The 20,148-nt window shown below is 45.6% G+C and overlaps 1 protein-coding gene across 1 annotated transcript in view; it reads left to right on the top strand.

The window, feature by feature from the left end:
* The window catches only part of LOC143275774 (uncharacterized), a 30,282-nt gene extending 14,611 nt beyond the window's left edge, over positions 1-15,671 (top strand). The window contains exons 4-8 of the mRNA XM_076580052.1: positions 4,872-5,002; positions 6,168-6,318; positions 9,312-9,560; positions 11,993-12,126; positions 12,772-15,671. Coding sequence (XP_076436167.1) covers positions 4,872-5,002; positions 6,168-6,318; positions 9,312-9,560; positions 11,993-12,126; positions 12,772-13,047 — 941 coding nt within the window. The 3' untranslated portion in view covers positions 13,048-15,671. The remainder of the gene's footprint in view (positions 1-4,871; positions 5,003-6,167; positions 6,319-9,311; positions 9,561-11,992; positions 12,127-12,771) is intronic.
* The last annotated feature ends 4,477 nt before the right edge of the window (positions 15,672-20,148 follow it).

The following is a 20,148-nucleotide window of genomic DNA, read 5'->3' as shown; positions in this document are numbered from 1 at the left end:
ACGTCCCTTCATACATTATCATCCCGCAGCTACTGGTACTACTATTGTTCATAGACGCTAGAATTTGTGTCTATGTATTGTTCGATCGCTGAATAGAGAGGCAGGGGCGGAAACCAGAGTTCTCAGATTTCTGTCTACAGACAGTTCACCAAGACCGTCAGCTTAATTAGTTCACTGCTGGCGGGCGCAATAGTCGACTGGTTAAAACGTTGGACTTTCAGTCTGAGGGTCCCGGGTTCGTGACTCTCGGTGACGGCGCCTGGCGGGTAAAGGGTGGAGATTTTTACGATCTCCCAGGTCAACACATGTGCAGACCTGCTTAGTGCCTGAACCCCCTTCCTGTATGTGTATACGGCAAGCAGAAGATCAAATACGCACGTTAAAGATCCTTTAATTCCTGTCAGCGTTCGGTGGGTTATGGAAACAAGAACATATACCCAGCATGCACACCCCCGGAAACAGAATATGGCTGCCTACATGGCAGGGTAAAACCGGTCATGAACGTAAAAGGCCACTCGTGTACATACGACTGAACGTGGGAGTTGCAGCCCACGAACGAAGAAGAAGAAGAGTTCACTATTCCCCGAGACACCTAGCCAGCAACTCTCACTGTATCCCCAGCTGTCGTGTCATGTCACGGAAAGAGAGGAAAAAACAGGGGCTGCTTACAGCGGCTTGCGAAACGTGTTTTTGTATTTGTATATGTATTTCTTTTTATCACAACAGATTTCTCTGTGTGAAATTCGGGCTGCTCTCCCAAGGGAGAGCGCGTCGCTACACTACAGCGCCACCCATTTTTTGTATTTTTTTTCCTGTGTGCAGTTTTATTTGTTTTTCCTATTGAAGTGGATTTTTCTACAGAATTTTGCCAGGAACAACCCTTTTGTTGCCGTGGGTTCTTTTACGTGCGCTAAGTGCATGCTGCACACGGGACCTCGGTTTATCGTCTCATCAGAATGACTAGCGTCCAGACCACCACTCAAGGTCTAGTGGAGGGGGAGAAAATTTCAGGGGCTGTGCCGTGATTCGAACTAGCGCGCTCAGATTCTCTCGCCTCCTAGGCGGACGCGTCAATCCACTGTGTTTGGTTGTGTCCATGTGACGCGCGGCACAGCCCTGGAAGAGATGTGTGGTTCTGGTTGTGGTAATGCTGCGGTGGACTAGGAAAGGGAGTGGTTCTGTTTGTGGTAATGCTGCGGTGGACTAGGAAAGCGAGTGGTTGTGGTTGTGGTAATGCTGCGGTGGACTAGGAAAGCGAGCGGTTCTGGTTGTGGTAATGCTGCGGTGGACTAGGAAAGCGAGCGGTTCTGGTTGTGGTAATGCTGCGGTGGACTAGGAAAGTGAGTGTCTGCAGGTTCGAGTCCCTTCTTGTGTGTGTGTGTGTGTGTGTGTGTGTGTGGTGTTTGTGTGTGTGTGTGTGTGTGTGTGTGTGTGTGTGTGTGTGTGTGTGGTGTGTGTGTGTGTTTGTGTGTGTGTGTGTGTTGGTGTGTGTGTGTGTGTGTGTGTGTGTGTGTGTGTGTGTGTGTATGTCTTTCGGAGAGGCGGGGGATAATTTCATCAGAACAGAGAAAGTAGTGGAAAAGGAGTAATGGACTGGTGTTGTCTTTACTCCCAGTGAGTAGATACGCTGCATCTGTTTCATTGAAGCAAGAATTAAATACAAGAGTTGCATGTCTATGCTATCCTGCTTTCCACTCCGCAGGACCTACATATCTTTCTGACCTTATCAGTGTTTATATACACTCCCGCAAGAAATCTCCGCTCTTCCTCTGACTGTTACTTTTGAAACTTCCTCGTGTGAATACAAGAACCTATGGTGAACGTTCTTTCTTCTTTGCTGCTCCTCACATCTGGAACAACCTTCCTCATCATATCCGTGCATCTGATTCTATTTCTGCTTTTCGCACTAAAAACTCATCCTTTTTAAAACCTATGTATAAGTACTCTCAGCTTCCTTGTTCTCCAACACCACCCATGTCAGCTCACTTTGGATGTGTGTAGAGTGGGAATGGGAGAGTGTGAGTGGGGGGAGGGGAGGGGTGTGTGTGTTGAGACAGAGTGGTGATGAATGTTTTATGTAACTTGTAATATTTTTTTTCTTTCGTGTAAAGCGCCCTGAGCTCTTAGAGAAAAAGGGCGCTATATAAATGTATATTCTTCTTCTTCTTATTATTATTATTATTACACAAAAATACAATATTATTCCCGGCGCAGAGGGAGTGGGGGTGGAGTCGGTGGGTTGGGAGGGGACTACGTCAGTGGAGGGGGGGGGGGTTCATTCCATGATGTTACACCGCCTGCCAAACCAGTTCCGTTCCAGTCCGGTGAACCGTACTGTTACCGATCATTTCAAGTCCGTGGCTGGTCAGTGGGAAGCACTGATCCGTATCCTGTGAGTGTAAAGGAAAAGTTTCCCTTTCATGAGCCTTCAGATTTATCGAACATATTATTGAGGTACGGGGATTTCCGCTTCACCGAGGAAGGGAGGGATAAAAACAAAGTAAGTACAAGGGGTACGTACTCTGGCTGGGACAAACTGGTAGTAGCGACAGAGAGAAAGAGAGAGAGAGAGAGAGAGAGAGGGGGGGGGAGGAGGGAGGGAGGTAGAAAGAGAGAGAAAGGGGGGTGCGTGTGAGGGGGAGAGAGGGAGAGAGATGGAGGGAGGAATGAATGAATGAATGAATGAATGAATGAATGAATTCTATTTCTGTGGGTAATAAAACAAGCAACAATGCTCTTTATATATATATATATATATATATATATATATATATATATATATATATCACCCAGCCCTCAAAATGGGAAAATTTCGGAGGGGGTGGGGGGGGATGTAAACAATAAAAATTGCAGATAACATCACATAAAATCAAATGATAAGAGAGATAGAGAGAGAGAGGAAGGAAGGAGGAAGGGATGGGGAGAGAGAGAGACAGAGACAGAGACAGAGAGTTGAGACTTCAAATAGTTTACCGTACTTCAGTCATCAGCATGTCAGCAAAGAGGGAGCTACGTGAACAGCAGGACAGGGTGACTGCTGTAGAGAGGACGTAAGGAGGAGGGAGCTATGTGAACAGCAGGACAGGGTGACTGCTGTAGGGAGGACGTAAGGAGGGAGCTATGTGAACAGCAGGACAGGGTGACTGCTGTAGGGAGGACGTAAGGTGGAGGGGGCTATGTGAACAGCAGGACAGGGTGACTGCTGTAGGGAGGACGTAAGGAGGAGGGAGCTATGTGAACAGCAGGACAAGGGTGACTGCTGTAGAGAGGACGTAAGGAGGAGGGAGCTATGTGAACAGCAGGACAGGGTGACTGCTGTAGAGAGGACGTAAGGAGGAGGGAGCTATGTGAACAGCAGGACAGGGTGACTGCTGTAGGGAGGACGTAAGGAGGAGGGAGCTATGTGAAGAGCAGGACAGGGTGACTGCTGTAGGGAGGACGTAAGGAGGAGGGAGCTATGTGAACAGCAGGACAGGGTGACTGCTGTAGAGAGGACGTAAGGAGGAGGGAGCTATGTGAAGAGCAGGACAGGGTGACTGCTGTAGGGAGGACGTAAGGAGGAGGGAGCTATGTGAACAGCAGGACAGGGTGACTGCTGTAGGGAGGACGTAAGGAGGAGGCAGCTATGTGGACAGCAGGACAGGGTGACTGCTGTAGAGAGGACGTAAGGAGGAGGGAGCTATGTGAACAGCAGGGCAGGGTGACTGCTGTAGAGAGGACGTAAGGAGGAGGGAGCTATGTGAACAGCAGGACAGGGTGACTGCTGTAGAGAGGACGTAAGGAGGAGGGAGCTATGTGAACAGCAGGACAGGGTGACTGCTGTAGAGAGGACGTAAGGAGGAGGGAGCTATGTGAACAGCAGGACAGGGTGACTGCTGTAGGGAGGACGTAAGGAGGAGCGAGCTATGTGAACAGCAGGGCAGGGTGACTGCTGTAGAGAGGACGTAAGGAGGGAGCTATGTGAACAGCAGGACAGGGTGACTGCTGTAGAGAGGACGTAAGGAGGAGGGAGCTATGTGAACAGCAGGACAGGGTGACTGCTGTAGAGAGGACGTAAGGAGGGAGCTATGTGAACAGCAGGACAGGGTGACTGCTGTAGGGAGGACGTAAGGAGGAGGGAGCTATGTGAACAGCAGGACAGGGTGACTGCTGTAGAGAGGACGTAAGGAGGAGGGAGCTATGTGAACAGCAGGACAGGGTGACTGCTGTAGAGAGGACGTAAGGAGGAGGGAGCTATGTGGACAGCAGGACAGGGTGACTGCTGTAGAGAGGACATAAGGAGGAGGAGGAAGTTTGTTGAATGTCCCGTCACACATATCGGTGATTGAAGACCTCAGGATGAAGTGAGGAAAAACACAGAATGCTGCTTGTCTTTCGTTATCGGAGGAAGAAACTATACACATGCTTTTGTCTCCATGTTCGTGATTTCTTTCTTTCTTTCTTTCCTTTCTTTCTTTCGTTCTCTTCCTTTCTTTGCTCCTTTTTTTACTTTTCTTTCTTTTTCTCTCTCTCTCTCTTTCTACACAAGAAATGTAGCAAGCGCAGGCTGTTTTAAATTCTTATCTATTTATCTGTTTTCATTAATTTATTAATTTGTTATTATTATTATTATTATTATTATCATCATCATCATCATTATTATTATCATCAGTAGTAGTAGTAGTATTCTTTTTTAAATTAATTAAATTCTTTTTTTAAGATTATCGTGATCATCATCATCATTGTTATTATTATTATAATTATTATTGTCACTATTATCATCACCATTATCATCATCATCATCATTATTATTATCATTATTGCTATCACTATTATTATCGTTACCATTATCATTATTATTATTATCATCATTATTGTGTGTGTGGTTCCAGACCGGAGGGTGGTGGTAGTGGTGATGATCGGAGTCAGCACCTTCTCCTTCCTCCTCCTGCTCACCCCCCACCTCCCGCCCCCGCCCCAGTGGCTGCGAGGCCTGCCGCCTGCTGCCTTCAGCAAGGACGTGGTGTGTATAACAGTCAGTCAGTGTCCGACCCGTGACCATCACAACAGCAGAGGAGAGCAACTGCTGTCCTGACTACAATCTGGGCAAGAATGTTGATTGTAGAGTGCCTTGCCCAACGAAGTTACATCCCCACTCTCTCGGCCAAGGGGGCTTTTTTTGGGGGGCAACTGTTGTCCTGACTACAATCTGGGCTAGAATGTTGATTGTAGAGTGCCTTGCCCAACGAAGTTACATCCCCACTCTCTCGGCCAAGGGGGCTTTTTTTGGGGGGCAACTGTTGTCCTGACTACAATCTGGGCTAGAATGTTGATTGTAGAGTGTCTGTCCTGACTATCTGAGCTATCTAGATTTTGATTGTAGTAGCGCTAGCGGAGAGTGTATTGCCCAAGTTACATCCCCACTCTCTGGGCGCGGAATGGCTTAAATTAAAACAAAACAACAACAACAACAAAACAGTCGGCGTTGCAGATGGTTCCCAAAGGCCAACCAGCTCTCAGGGCTGCTGCCCTAAAAGGAACCAGTGCAATCTTGCCACCCCCCCCACCCCCACCCCCCCCACTTCTCCTAGTTTGAGAGTCGTGGTCCTTCTTCACGAAAGACTGATCTGTAAATGAAGTTCCATTTGAGAGAGGGAATCATTGATTATAATACAGCTCTCCCATTGCTGTTGGCCCAGCGCAGCTGTTGGTTCATGTCAGTGAGGATAAAGCATTGTGAAACATCTTTTTTTTTTTCTATCACATTTATGTAGAGAGTTGAATCATTTTGATGTTATTCCCAACATCCATCGGGAAAGATTCGGTTCAAGTCTTATTATATTATTATGCATTATAGTATAGTATAATATGATATAGTACAGTACATTGCATTACATTATATTATATCATATTATAGTATAGTATGGTATAGTCTGTAGTATAGTATAGTACAGAACATTGCATTACATTATAATATTATCATATTATATTATATCATAGGCGATAAAAGGGTTGTAATTGCATGATGTCGACGTGACGGGGGTAAAAACAGTCATACACGTAAAAGCCCATTCGAATACAAACGAGTGAACGTGGGAGTTACAACCCATGAACAAAGAAGAAGAAGAAGAAGTTGTTATTTATCATTATTTTCATAATAATTATTCTCTTCTTTTTTTTTTGTCCAGCGGAGCACTTCAAAGGGTACCTCTTCACGTGCCGCTTCACCGTGCAAGCGATCCCTGAAGTTATCCCCTGCAGCCTTACCGGTGACTGCCTTGGCCAGTGTCCAGGGCAGCGGTAACACCTGGATGAGACATCTGCTGCAGCAGTTAACAGGTATTGACATCTCCAAGGTGCCGTTCAATGTTAACAGGCGCCCCCACCCCCCCCCAGACCTCTCCCCCCCCCCACCCCCACCCTGTGATACCGTTAGTTCTTTCCTCCCTGTTTCACTTCCGCGTTGTAACTGTGATTATGGACACGCTCTAGTCGACGGGCGCCATAGCCGAGTGGTTAAAGCGTTGGACTTTCGATCTGAGGGTCCCGGGTTCGAATCACGGTGACGGCGCCTGGTGGGTAAAGGGTGGAGATTTTTACGATCTCTCAGGTCAACATATGTGCAGACCTGCCAGTGCCTGAACCCCCTTCGTGTGTATACGCAAGCATAAGATCAAATACGCACGTTAAAGATCCTGTAGTCCATGTCAGCATTCGGTGGGTTATGGAAACAAGAACATACCCAGCATGCACACCCCCGAAAACGGAGTATGGCTGCCTACATGGCGGGGTAAAAACGGTCATACACGTAAAAAGCCCACTCGCGTATATACGAGTGAACGTGGGAGCTGAAGCCCACGAACGCAGAAGAAGAAGAAGAAGGACACGCTCAGTAGCGATCGATACCTTCAGAAAATAATATGGATAATCAATGGTCATGTAGAGTGGTATTTCAGTTGTAGTCAATGTTCCAAACGTCTCTCTCTCTCCCCTCTCTCTCTCTGATAATGAAAAGAAGAAAAAAGAAAAGAAAAAAAAAGTTCTCAGTCACTTGTGATGACATACTTTTGTGCAGAGTAAGGCTCCATCAAATCACAGTCAAACGGTATTGTTAGACCGTCGCTCGATGCCAAATCTCTGGCCTGAACTCCTCTTGCAGTATGAGCAAGAGAGGGAGAGAGACACTCAATCAAAACGAGCTTGGTGCATGCGCATGCGTGTGTGCATGCGTGCACGCGCGCGCGTGTGTGTCCAGAGAGAGAGAGAGAGAGAGAGAGAGAGCGGAGAGACAGAGAGCGCGGAGAGACAGAGACACAGAGTGACTGAGAGATGTGTGTGATCGGAGAAGTGGGGTGGGAGAGGTGTCTTTCTGTCACCCCAGCAAACGTGAACATTGACGTCAAGGTCACGCTTCGCCAGCTGGACAAAATTGCTGTCATCCTCTCTCTCTCTCTCTCTCTGTTTGTGCCTTTGTGATGAACAAAACGTCATTTGGTACCAGGAAAGATGTGACGTATATAAATTATTTTTGTTACGTGCCGCCGGAGAGGTCTCCATCTTATTCATATTTTGATTGTGTAAACGGTACAGAATTATTAGAAGAGTACGTAACTGATCGTCTGTTTGTTTCTGGTGATCTTCATGTACTGTTGACTTGTGTGGTGACGTGAGCGGTACGGTCTCGAGTGTTTCTCATCATTGTCTGGAGGATATTAGCAGTGATGTTTTGGAGCTCCAGTATGCCAGTCATCCAGTAAACGCAGGTGGGCTCGTACGTGTGTGTGTGTGTGTGTGTGTGTGTGTGTGTGTGTGTGTGTGTGTGTGTGTGTGCGCGCACACACACACACACACACACACACGCACACACCACCACCACCATCACCACCAAAACAACAAAACAACAACAACAGACAGACAGACAGACACACACACACACACACACACACACACACACTCGTATGCGCAAACACGCAAGCATGCAGATACACTCACTCACACATATACATACACACATGCCAAATACACCCACACACAAACATAGCCGCCTTCCCCCCCACATCCCCACCACCACCACCCACACACCCTCCTACAACATAAACATGCACGTACTCACACGCACATTTCCATGCTCAAACTAGGCGTACAATGGCTCAGTAGTTAAAACGTCTGCCACATAAGGTAACTCAGTCCTGAAGTGGCTACCATCCTGGAGGCGCGGGTTCGAACCTGCTGAGGACCAGGAAAAAAAAGAAAAAAAGAAAAGGCGGCAATACAAGGGCATCCAGAAGTCATGACCTGGGTGCGGCCCGGCCCCCTTAGGGTGCAGGGAGTTGAGGACCGAAACACTTGACTGAGGGGGGGCTTCTTCTCTGAAGACCTTGTACTGTCCAGCTCTCCCTAGTGTTTCTTGTCACTCACAAGCACACGCTTCACACTGACACAAACAAGCACACCCACAAATTCAGACACGCGTACACGCACGACCACATACACACATGAACAACATACGCTTAATAGCCAAAAAAAGCGTAAGACGAGACAGAGCGTAAACCTGACAAGATGGCGTGGAGAGCCTTGGCCAAAGGGAATGATTCAGCGCTCATAGCTTTTAGAGGCGTTTGATTGGCTGAGAGCGGGCGGGCCCGTCTTTTCACTGTTAGCCGCGCGAAATTTGGCCAAGCAGAGCAAACCGATAGGCCTAGTTTGCATCAGTTTGACATGGTAAGTATATGTAACACCAAACATGGAGTATAATACGAACAAACTCCTCCTGTTGTGGTGATTCCAGTATCATTATTTGTCACAAACGTGTTATTGCCGCATTCATTGCCACCTGTGCGTTTTAGTTGTTGTTGTTATACATTATTTGAGTGACCCTACTTGCATATTTTGTCATCACCGATAGTCCGTGTGCATAAAAGCGACAATGTATGCTGTGAAAATCAGTTGTCGCGCGCGACATACTGAATCAATGCACAATGTTCACGAACGACCATCAGAATTACCAGTTGTACATGCGTTCCTGGTCTTGACTTCGTCACCATTAAAGCGATTTTACATCGGTTTTTAAAGTAATTGGTGAACAGTTCTTCTGTGTGGTGTGCCCCAACGACTTTACACAGAGTTAAGGGAGACGAAAAACTTGAGAGAGGAAGAAGAAGATATATTTTACTGGATGAAAAAAAAGTATTGTATATTTACCCTGTTGCCATCAGAATTGATTAATTAATTAATTCTCTCTCTCTCTCTCTCTCTCTCTCTCTCTCTCTCTCTCTCTCTCTCTCTCTCTCTCTCTCATCCCTCCCCCCCCCTTTTTTTCTTTCTTTCTTTAGGGATCTACACGGGATCTATCTACAGTCGCAGAGGGGATCCAGAGCTGTGGGCCAAGGGTTTCTACAGGGAGGGGGTTCGCAACGGCAAAGTGATCGCCATCAAAACCCACGGACTGCCCACCACCAGGACCACCTACCACAGAGCTATCGTGGTCATCCGTAACCCTTTCGACGCCATGTTCGCCGACTTCAACAGAAGAGCGTCACACAGTCACACTGGAGTAGCGCCTGTTACCGCCTACTTTGAATGTACGTGAGACCGCAGAGGGTTGGGAGGGTGGGGAAGGGAAGGGAGGGGGGGGCGGGGGGGGAGCGGTCACATGCTGGTCTGTTGGCTGCCGTCCCTTTTCTGCGAGCTCGCTTTTCTGCTGCAGCAGCTGACAGTTTGTCCTCACCAATCCGTAGCTGATTCTTGAGAGTGCTTCTCCGTTTGTTGCGGTCATCTGCAAGGTCCTCCCAGGACTCAGTGTTGATTTCAAGCGCCTTCATGTCACGTTTGCAAACGTCTTTGTATCTCAGCTGTGGGCGGCCAATGCTTCTCTGCCCCGTGGCGAGCTCTCCATAAAGGATGTCTTTTGGGATGCGACCATCTTCCAAGCGCCGAACGTGGCCCAGGCAGCGACACTGTCTCAGCATGGTATACATGGTCGGGAGGCCAGCGCGAGTCAGGACTTCGGTGTTTGTCAAATTGTCTTGCCAGGAGATGCCGAGTATGCGCCGTAGGCTTCTCAGGTGGAAGGTATTGAGCCTTTTCTCCTGACGAGCATGTGTGGTCCACGCCTCACTGCCATATAGCTTGAGATCAACACTGAGTCCTGGGAGGACTTTGCAGATGACCGCAACAGATGGAGAAGCACTCTCAAGAATCAGTATATAACAACCAAAAGGAGGAGTTTGAATTAACCTCTCTGGTGATATATACTCACCATGTCAAACTCAAATGCCCGTCTGTCCATCCCCGCGGCCTCTGCCGTGGTTCACACGAGACGTTCTTGTTGGTCATGGGATGAGTCTGCTTGTAGCCGTGAAAGGCGTTTGATTGGCTAGACCAGGGCGGACTTGGAATGGCGCTTTTTCACCATGTTGCCGCGAAACTTGGCCCAAATTAGCAAACTGACAGTCCAAGTTTGCATCAATTTGACATGGAACAGTATATGACACCAAAGAGGGAGTGTAATTGATACTCCTCATATCTGCGCATAAACATATTTCAATATTCATATGTGGATGGATGTGTGTGTGTGTGTGTGTGTGTGTGTGTGTGTGTGTGTGTGTGTGTGTGTGTGTGTGTGTGTGTGTGTGTGTGTGTGTGTGTGTGTGTGTGTGTGTGTGTTTGAGACACAGAGAGAGAGAGAGAGGCTAAAGGTGTGGACAGGGTAGGCAAAACAGGACAAAGCGTCAAACCCTGTAGAGGCCATTGAGGGTGGCAACATGATCAAAGAGTAGGTGAAACGGGAATAGGCGAATCGGGCCTTCTATGTGAAGGCGCAGTATGTGGAATTAGCCAAACAGACTTTGGAGAATTCTTAACGCTAAGCACACATAGCGCTGATGAGATTTTGGATGCCTTTTTTTTTACTCTGTCACCGCCCCTCACTCACATCCTTTGAAACAAAACTAAATTCATTTTCTGTTCAAGTCTATTGCATATATGTATTCTATGGATTCAAGTCTGTAGACTGGACCAGACCAGACTGCATTAGACCAGACCAGACTAGAGCAGACCAGACGAGACTAGACAACACCAGATCAGATCAGACCAGACCAGACAACACCAGATCAGACCAGACCAGACAACACCAAACCAGACCAGACTAGCACAGACCAGACAACACCAGATCAGACCAGACCAAATTAAATCAAACCAGGCCAGACAACACCAGATCAGACCAGACCAGACTAGACCAGACAACACCAGACAACATCAGACCAGACAACATCAGACCAGACCAGGCAACATCAGACCAGACCAGACCAGACTAGAACAGACTAGTACAGACCAGACAACACCAGACAACACCACTGACACCACACCAGACCAGACCAGACCAGACAACACCAGACAACACCACTGACACCACACCAGACCAGACCAGACCACACCACACCACACCACACCACACCAGACCAGACCAGACCAGACCAGACAACACCAGACAACACCACTGACACCACACCAGACCAGACAACACCAGACAACACCACTGACACCACACCAGACCAGACCAGACCACACCACACCACACCAGACCAGACCAGACCAGACAACACCACACCACACCATGCCAGACCAGACCACACCAGACCACACCAGATCAGACCAGACAACACCAGACCAGACCAGACAATACCAGACCAGATCAGACCAGACCAGACCAGACAACACCACACCACACCACACCACACCAGACCAGACCAGACTAGTGCAGACCAGATCAGACCAGACCACACTAGTGCAGACCAGACTAGTGCAGACCAGACCAGACAACATCAGACCAGATCAGGCAACACCAGACCTAAGCAGACCAGACTAGACCAGACCAGACTAGACCAGACCAGACTAGACCAGACCAGACAACATCAGACTACACCAGACCAGACTGGAATAATGCAGAACGGAACATAAAAAAACCGACAGACTCACATCTGACCACAGTCTGACGATGTGTTATTGTTTCCAGACTGGAGCACTTTCAGCAAGGAATACGCTGACAGATGGGCCAAGTTCCACGCCGCTTGGCTGAAGTTCAAAGGGCCACTACTCGTCCTCAGCTTTGATGATCTTGTACACTCCCTGCAGTCCGTGGTTGAAAAGGTAGGCTGGTGTGTGTGTCTGTGTGTGAGTGTGCGTGCGTGCGTGTGTGTGTATGTGTGTGTGTGTGTGCAGCGGCAAAAGCCTTCTGCAGAAAACAGATATAATGCTCCTGTATGGAACAGGCTTTATAGCCAAGATGACTGGGGTTTAACCACTCATCATGAAATACCAGCTTTCAGAATGGACGACACGTGATTGCCAAAGACAGTCTTTTTCTCCGAAGCTGGCTGCTGGCGCAAGGTTCATTGAAAAAAACCATTGAAACGCTTCAGTGACTACCTGAAAGATTCCCTCCAGCCAGTCATGCAATTATCCCCGGTCCTCAGGTTGAAAACTTTCAACACTGACCGCCTGTCTTTGACTGTCAAGCTACGTTTGAGAGAGAGAGACAAGGTCTTCTTCAGGGCCTCGACCAAAAGCGTCATCTGTTGTAGCCTCAGTCTCCACAGTGTGGTCGCATTTGTGCGTCTGCCTTTGGGTGGTGTTCTCATCTCTGGAATCACTGATGTTTTCATCGTTCGTGATGGACTTTGATGATGATGACGATGTATGTATGTCATTGCTCCATGGAAAACTACAAACACTACCCATTGGATAAATAATGATTCAAACTTCATTCTCTTTTCTTTTCCTCCCCCAACACAGCTGGCCGACTTTCTCAAGCACCCGTCACTGGCGATGGATATCCGCTGCGCTCTCGCGGACTCGGAAGGCGTGGCGAAACGCAGCCGGCAATTCCCGATCGAGAAGCGAGACGTGTTTTCCAAAAACCTGACCCGGCACATCAACGGAAAGATCAGCGAGGTGATGCAGCTGGTGTCTCCCAGGTTCCCCGAGCTGTCCCAGGCCATAGGGGGGTGGAGGAGGAATCACACTGGGGAGGACCTCCACTGGGTGAAGCTTCCTAGAAGCATATCTTGAAAAACAGCAGCAGCAACAAACAGTTTAGCATCTTCAGCAGGTGTGCTCATTTAATAAGTCAGTGTGTGTTCAGGACACGATAACGTGTGATACAACGTGAAATGATACGACACGAAACCACAAGACACGACAAGACAAGACACAACATGACACGATACAAACACAACAAAACGAATATGACACCACGCGACGCGACATGTCACTGACACAACACAGCACAACACAGCACAGCAACGCACAATGCATCAGTACAGTACAGTACAGTACAGTACAGTACAGTACAAAAAACAACGAAAAAACATGCAATGCAACACAATGCAACATGATACCATACCATACCATGGCACAGACTACAATAGAATACCATGCCAAGCCATATCATAGCATGATATATGACAAAGCGGTACAGTTCAATCATGCAGTTTGGTGCTATGTTATGCAGTGCTAGAATCTTGATATATTGATAAGGTATGCCCGACAGTAGAACTGAAATGTTATGAAATGCATGATAATTTCCAGTCCAATGCAGTTCAGTTATTGCGCGCGCGCGCGACACACATCACACATTGACAATGACATGAGCACGCGCACACACACTGATGATACGCATTGCACGCACGTACACACTCGCTCAGCCTCGGGCTCGTTCACTCACAATTGGAAACATCACAATTCACCAGACGACGATGAATGTAAATAACGACAATGCTCGTCATTACATGCTGGGATTGAAATGAAATGCCAAGACGCTAATTCTTATCACACGCATTATAAATGCAAAGTGTCCATTTTACGCCATTTATTTAACAATCCCTCTGTCTCCCGAACACTTTGTCTTTTACAGAGGAACCTTACTACATAGGTGGGGTTTTTTTTTAATTGTTTTTTTTTTTAAGCTGATGACTGAACCAGCTAGCAAAAAAACCAAAAAAACCCACAAAAAAACCCACACAAACACTGATGAAATCGGTGTGATGCAAGGGAGGCAACAAGAAATATTGTTCGCCATTTTGGGCTTACATTGGTGACGTCCTTTGATGATTTTATTTTATTTTACTTTGTTTTAATTATTTATTATCATTTATCTATTTTTTTGTTTGTTTCTATTCGTTTGTATATTTTTTTTTACTCAGCTGTTTTACAGAATCTCATTGGATTAAAAAAAATAGTTACTTATACACCAGTTTAATCATTATGCTATTTGGAGAAACTGAAGAAAAGACTTATTATTATGCATAGACATTTTCATTGTAAAATTTTATAGCATGACAATGCTATGTGTGTATTGGTGACAGAGTATGTCATTATACGTATCCGAGGTTTAACTGTTTTATTTTTGCTGTTAGTGCGTGCCTTGTCTAACACTGAATTTAAGTTGTAGCTGATGAACGCAGATTTGCCGCAGCCCTTGCCAGTGAACGTAGAACTGTAGCCCATGAATTGTAGCTCCCATACACACGTAGTCTTGCTTTTCAAAGTGGAGAGTGAAAATTGTAAAAACACGATAAGTTCCAACTTCATAGCCTGCGTCCCAAAATTTAGATCATTTTGTTCGGCAACGATAATGATGGCGGTGATGAATGGCAATATTGTTGCAACAAGGAGTCCATTTTAAGGTCTGGGGAATTCTTGATGAGATCGTAAACTCACAACATAATGCATCCAAGCATAGCATCAACCAGACCTGAGAGATACAGACACATGCCGTGTTGGTCGGCGGAAAAAAAAAGAGCATGAGAGAAACACCGGCCCCCCAAAGATGCATCTGTAAAATGGACGATATTCGATTTTGTGGTCCTCGAGGACAAGGTTTTAACCGCATCAGAGGTGTGGTTGTTGTTGGGGTTTTGTTGTTGTTGTTGTTGTTGTTTGTTTGTTTGTTGTTTTTTGCCTGTGACTGGCCCCAAACCAAAGTGTGTATTGTGGCAAACTGTGAAGTGAAACAACTCATAATATTTATTCTGATGTTAGGCTATAATCAAAGAGTGGTTTCCCTTGTTCTCGTTTCGGAACTCGACGATTGGCGAGTAAACAACAGGAACGATCACTATGTGCTGTGCTCAGATTTGTATCGTATAAATGTGTTGACTCGATCTTGATACTCGTACACAGGCCAGCTTGATTCCAACCACTCTGCCACAGAAGCTGGTGCAACTTATTATCCTTCCCTGAATACAGAACTTTTTTTTTTTGCCTTTTGCTTACATGTGTAGTGATGGGCTTGTGAAGATTTCTTTGTGCTTTCATATCTGTGAAACTGCATATTTTGTTTGATATCTCTCTCAGTGTGTATGTGTGTGTGTGTTTACTTTAATTTTTTTTAATTATTCATTAATTCAATCAATATTGTTATTCATATTATTATTATTATTTATGTAATTAATTTATCTATTTATAATTAATTTTATGTATTTATCCATTCATATTTTTGTTTACTATTTGATCAGTTCACTACCTGAATTACTGATCTGTTCATTTACTAGTGAATCTTATTTTACTTATTTTCCCACAAGGCCTGGGTAAGTGCGTTGGGTTATGCTGCTGGTCAGGCATCCACTCGTCAGTATCAGTATCACTGAGTAGCTCAGTCAACGAGGCGACAAATCCATATATGCTACACCACATCTGCTAAGCAGATACCTGACCAGCAGCGTAACCCAACGCACTTAGTCAGGCCTTGAAAAATGGGGGGGGGGGAGCAAAGAAAAAAAAAGAGATAATAATAATGACAATACATTTTTTTTTAGAATAATAATAAAAAGACAATATCCTATTAGCAGATGTGGTGTAGTGAATATAGATCTTGTCTGAACTGAACGCAGCTGGTGATGACACCTTGAGAAACTGAAACTGAACTTTTCTGAAACAGAAAATTGTGGACATGTTTGCTGACTGAAGAAGGAAAAAAAAAGGCGATATATGCATGTATTGGTTTCACAGAACAACACAAAGTCTGATCTGCAGCTGTTAAAAGGCCCATCATAATGACATGGGTGCTTTACCTAGCTGGTGCTGAAATGCGACCATGGCGGTGAAAGGGTTAAGATACTGATGTTCAGCTTCTTGCAGTGAGAATTCTTCAAGGTCCTTGTGTAGAACAACAAATGTAGATCACGTTTAACTCACTCAGTACGGCCAGTCCTCTCTTCTCCTCTACACAGACCCCTCGGATGTCCAGTACCCGGGTGTCTGAATGACCCAACCTTTAGCTGTTAACGTCGTCTCTTTCGCCGTTCGTATGGAAAGAGTTAAGACTTTATTTTGTGATGTCCCTCTGTGGACACTGACGGACTTCTTGCAAGAAGTGAACATTTTTAATCAGATTTGAAGATTTTAAACTCTGGAAGGTTTTTAAACTCTAGAGTGGAAAACCTGAAGCGGTGACTAGTTTTTATTGTAACATTTTTACCACTGAATTGAAGTAGATGCAAACGTGACAGTAGCCTTAGTGTGGTCGGCAAGGCTCTGAGCACAGTAATTTGATTTGATTTAGAGGAGCTTACTGTGAAGGAGGATAATGCCAGAGCAGTACCCCCGAAAATGGACTATGGCTGCCTACACGGTGGGGTAAAAACGGTCATACACGTAAAAGCCCACTCGTGTTCATATATACGAGTCAACGTGGGTGTTGCAGCCCACGAACGTAGAAGAAGAAGAATCAGAGCAGTGGAATAGAAAAAAAGAAAGAAAAAAACAAAACAAAAACCTTTCAGGAAAACAGGAGGGGAGGAAAAGAAGCGACACAGCAAGGCACCGAGAGAAGCAGGAAAGGCAAGAAAGAGAAGGGGTGTGTGTGTGTGTGTGTGTGTGTGCACAAGCCTGGACAGTTCTGTATTCCCAGAACTCCACGGAGCATGAAGATAACTTGTGGAACAGACTATCAAAGTATTTGTACTTCGTTTTATCACAACAGGTTTCTCTGTGTGAAATTCGGGCTGCTCTCTCCAGGGAGAGCGTGTCGCTACGCTACAGCGCCACCGATTTTTTATATGTATTTTTTCCTGTGTGCAGTTTTATTTGTTTTTCCTATCGAAGTTGATTATTCTACAGAATTTTGCCAAGAACAACCCTTTTGTTGCCGTGGGTTCTTTCATGTGCGCTAATTGCATGCTGCACATGGGACCCCCCTTTATCGTCTCATCCGAATGAATAGCGTCCAGACCACCACTCAAAGGTCTAGTGGATGGGGAGAAAATATTGGCGGCTGAGCCGTGATTCAAACCAGCACGCTCAGATTCTCTCACTTCCTTGGCAGACGCGTTACCTCTAGGCCATCACTCCACTTTGTAAAGAGAAAAAGAAAAAGTGTGAAGATAACTTGTGGAACAGACTATCAAAGTATCAAACTTTGTGAAAAGAAAAGGTGACTGACTATGAAGGGAACAGTGTTTTCATAATTTCTCAAAATAATATATCATCTTTAACACCAAATTTCTCAAAACTTTTTTTATTCTGTACGTACAAGCTGCCTTCACTTACTGTGTGATATACTGCAGCTAAAGCCATGACTGCTGACTTTAATAAAGCCACCAGGAAATGTGAGATATACTGCAGCTAAAGCCATGACTGCTGACTTTAATAAAGCCACCAGGAAATGTGAGATATACTGCAGCTAAAGCCATGACTGCTGACTTTAATAAAGCCACCAGAAAATGTCTATCTGATGGTTTCAATGGATTTTTTTTTTTTTTTAAGTCGAATATTTGCATCGTCAGGTGTTTTTATTTTTACATGTGAAATATGTAGGGGTTATTGAAAAACAACAACAAAAAAAAAAAACCCCAGACACACACACACACACAAAAATGAGTTTAGTGCACACTTCTATTCATGTCATTTGAAATTATTCTGATTTTAGCTTCAGTCATAAGCACATGTGCAATTGCTTTAATGGAGAAAGCATACAGTTTTTCACAGTAAAATGAAGGGGGGGAAATTCATAAAGCATTTCTTTACAATATTGAACTTTACAAACCATCTCCAATTCCGTTTTCCATCTCTGTGCAAAATTTCATGGCAATAGCTGCAGTAGAAGCCAATAAAAAAAAAAAAAAAAAAGTATCAAAATATTCGTCTAGTGCCCCCTTAATATTCCTCACCCTTCGCTCACTCTATCTTTTACATTTTTCTATTTTTAGTCCATGTTTGGTTATTGTCTCATGTTTACTGTTCATGTATCATTAAATAAAGGAGGGAGGTGGCAGTATGGTTAACTCTCTCCATACGAACGGCGAAAGAGACGACGTTAACAGCCTTTCACCCCAATTACCATCATCAAAATATTGCAAGCGGAAGGCTCTTATACTGAAGAGGTGAATGTTGACAGAGAATACCACAATTCTGACGACGGAAGCTAAAGGTTGGGTCATTCAGACACCCTCTGGACATCCGAGGGGTCTGTGTAGAGGAGAAGAGAGGACTGGCCGTACTGAGTGAGTTAAAATGTTTATCTGCCTGTGCAGTGTCTGGGTTCAAATCCCGCTCTCAACCTTTCTTCCCTAGTCTGACTGGAAAAATCAAACGGAGCATCCAGTCATTTGGATGAGATGATAAACCGAGTTCCCGTGAGCAGCCCACACTTGTCTCTGTGGCTGCCTTCACCTCTACACTCCATCTCGCTCACAACGATCGGCGTCGCATCCAATCCACTTACGCATACCCAGATTCAAACTCTCGACTGTTGGCCACCGTTCTTTCTCTGTCTCTGGACCTTGCAATTGGAATGAACTTCCTCTCTCGCTTTGTCAAGTCTCCACACTTAGCTCTTTCAAGTCTGGCCTTAAAACCCACCTCTTCCCAAAATAGCCTCCCTTCCCTGTCTTTAGTTTCTCCAGTTTTAGAGTTATGCATGCGTGAGAATGACTGGTGCGAAAGCGCTTAGATTTGTCTCTGCACAAGATTCAACGCTATAAGTACCATTATTATTATTATTACTTGGTGCACTGGAAAAGAACCCATGGCAAAAAAAGTGTTGTCTTCTGGCTGTATTCAAGGGGTTACACAAGTGGAGTGATGGCCTAGAGGTAACGTGTCCACCTAGGAAGTGAGAGAATCTGAGCGTGCTAGTTTGAATCACGGCTCAGCGGATATTTTCTCCACTAGGCCTTGAGTGGTGGTCTGGACGCTAGTCATTTGGATGACAATAAACCGAGGTCCCGTGTGCAGCATGCTCTTAGAGCACGTTAAAGAACTCACGACAACAAAAGGGATGTCCCTGGCAAAATTCTGTAGAAAATAGAAAAATTCACTTCGATAGGAAAAACAAATAAAACTGCATGCATAAAAAAATACAAAAAAAATGGGTGGCGCTGTAGTGTAGTGACACGCTCACCCTTCGGAGAGCATCCCCAATTTCACACAGAGAAATCTGTTGTGATAAAAAGAAGTACAAATACAAAAATCCATTCTGTTAGGAACACAAATATATGCATGCACTAAGGGCCTGATTAATGCCCAGCTGATGTGGTGTGGTGTATGTGGCTTTCTCCAGTTACACCTCCTAGGGAAACAAACTGAACAAGTTTCAATCCCATTGTGGTGCTTGGCCATCACCCCTCCTAATCCACCTTAAGTTTGTTACAGACAGTTGACAGAGGTAAATCCCCGGCATCTCCACTTTTTTTTCAAGGCCTGACTAAGCGCGTTGGGTTACGCTGCTGGTCAGGCATCTGCTTGGCAGATGTGGTGTAGCGTATATGGATTTGTCCGAACGCAGTGACGCCTCCTTGAGCTACTGAAACTGAAACAGAGGTAAAAAAAAAAAAATTGTACTAAGACATCGCTTCCTGGGAAACTGATGCCCTTGACCGCTCTCGCTGGAGGATGCTGTGCTCTAGTGGTATAAAGACGTTTGAAAACAAGAGAACGCTGGCCATTAAGGAGAAGCGTGAGCGAAGGAAGCAGGGCTTAGCTTCTGGAGACATTTTCCCTTGCAACACCTGTGGGAAGTGCTGCGCATCCAGAATCGGCCTCTTCTCCCATATGAGGACACACACCGACAGATAAGCCTGCCTGCCTACTCATCCGTCGGTCCGACGGGAGACCCTTATCAAGACAGCAAAAAATAAAACTGACAAAAAAAACAACCAAACAAACAAGCTG

This window comes from Babylonia areolata, chromosome 31 (genome assembly GCF_041734735.1).
Source record: "Babylonia areolata isolate BAREFJ2019XMU chromosome 31, ASM4173473v1, whole genome shotgun sequence".
In the NCBI taxonomy this organism is placed as follows: Eukaryota; Metazoa; Mollusca; class Gastropoda; order Neogastropoda; family Buccinidae; genus Babylonia; species Babylonia areolata.
Note: the sequence above shows the minus strand (reverse complement) of the source record. Positions and strands in the feature narration are given on the sequence as shown.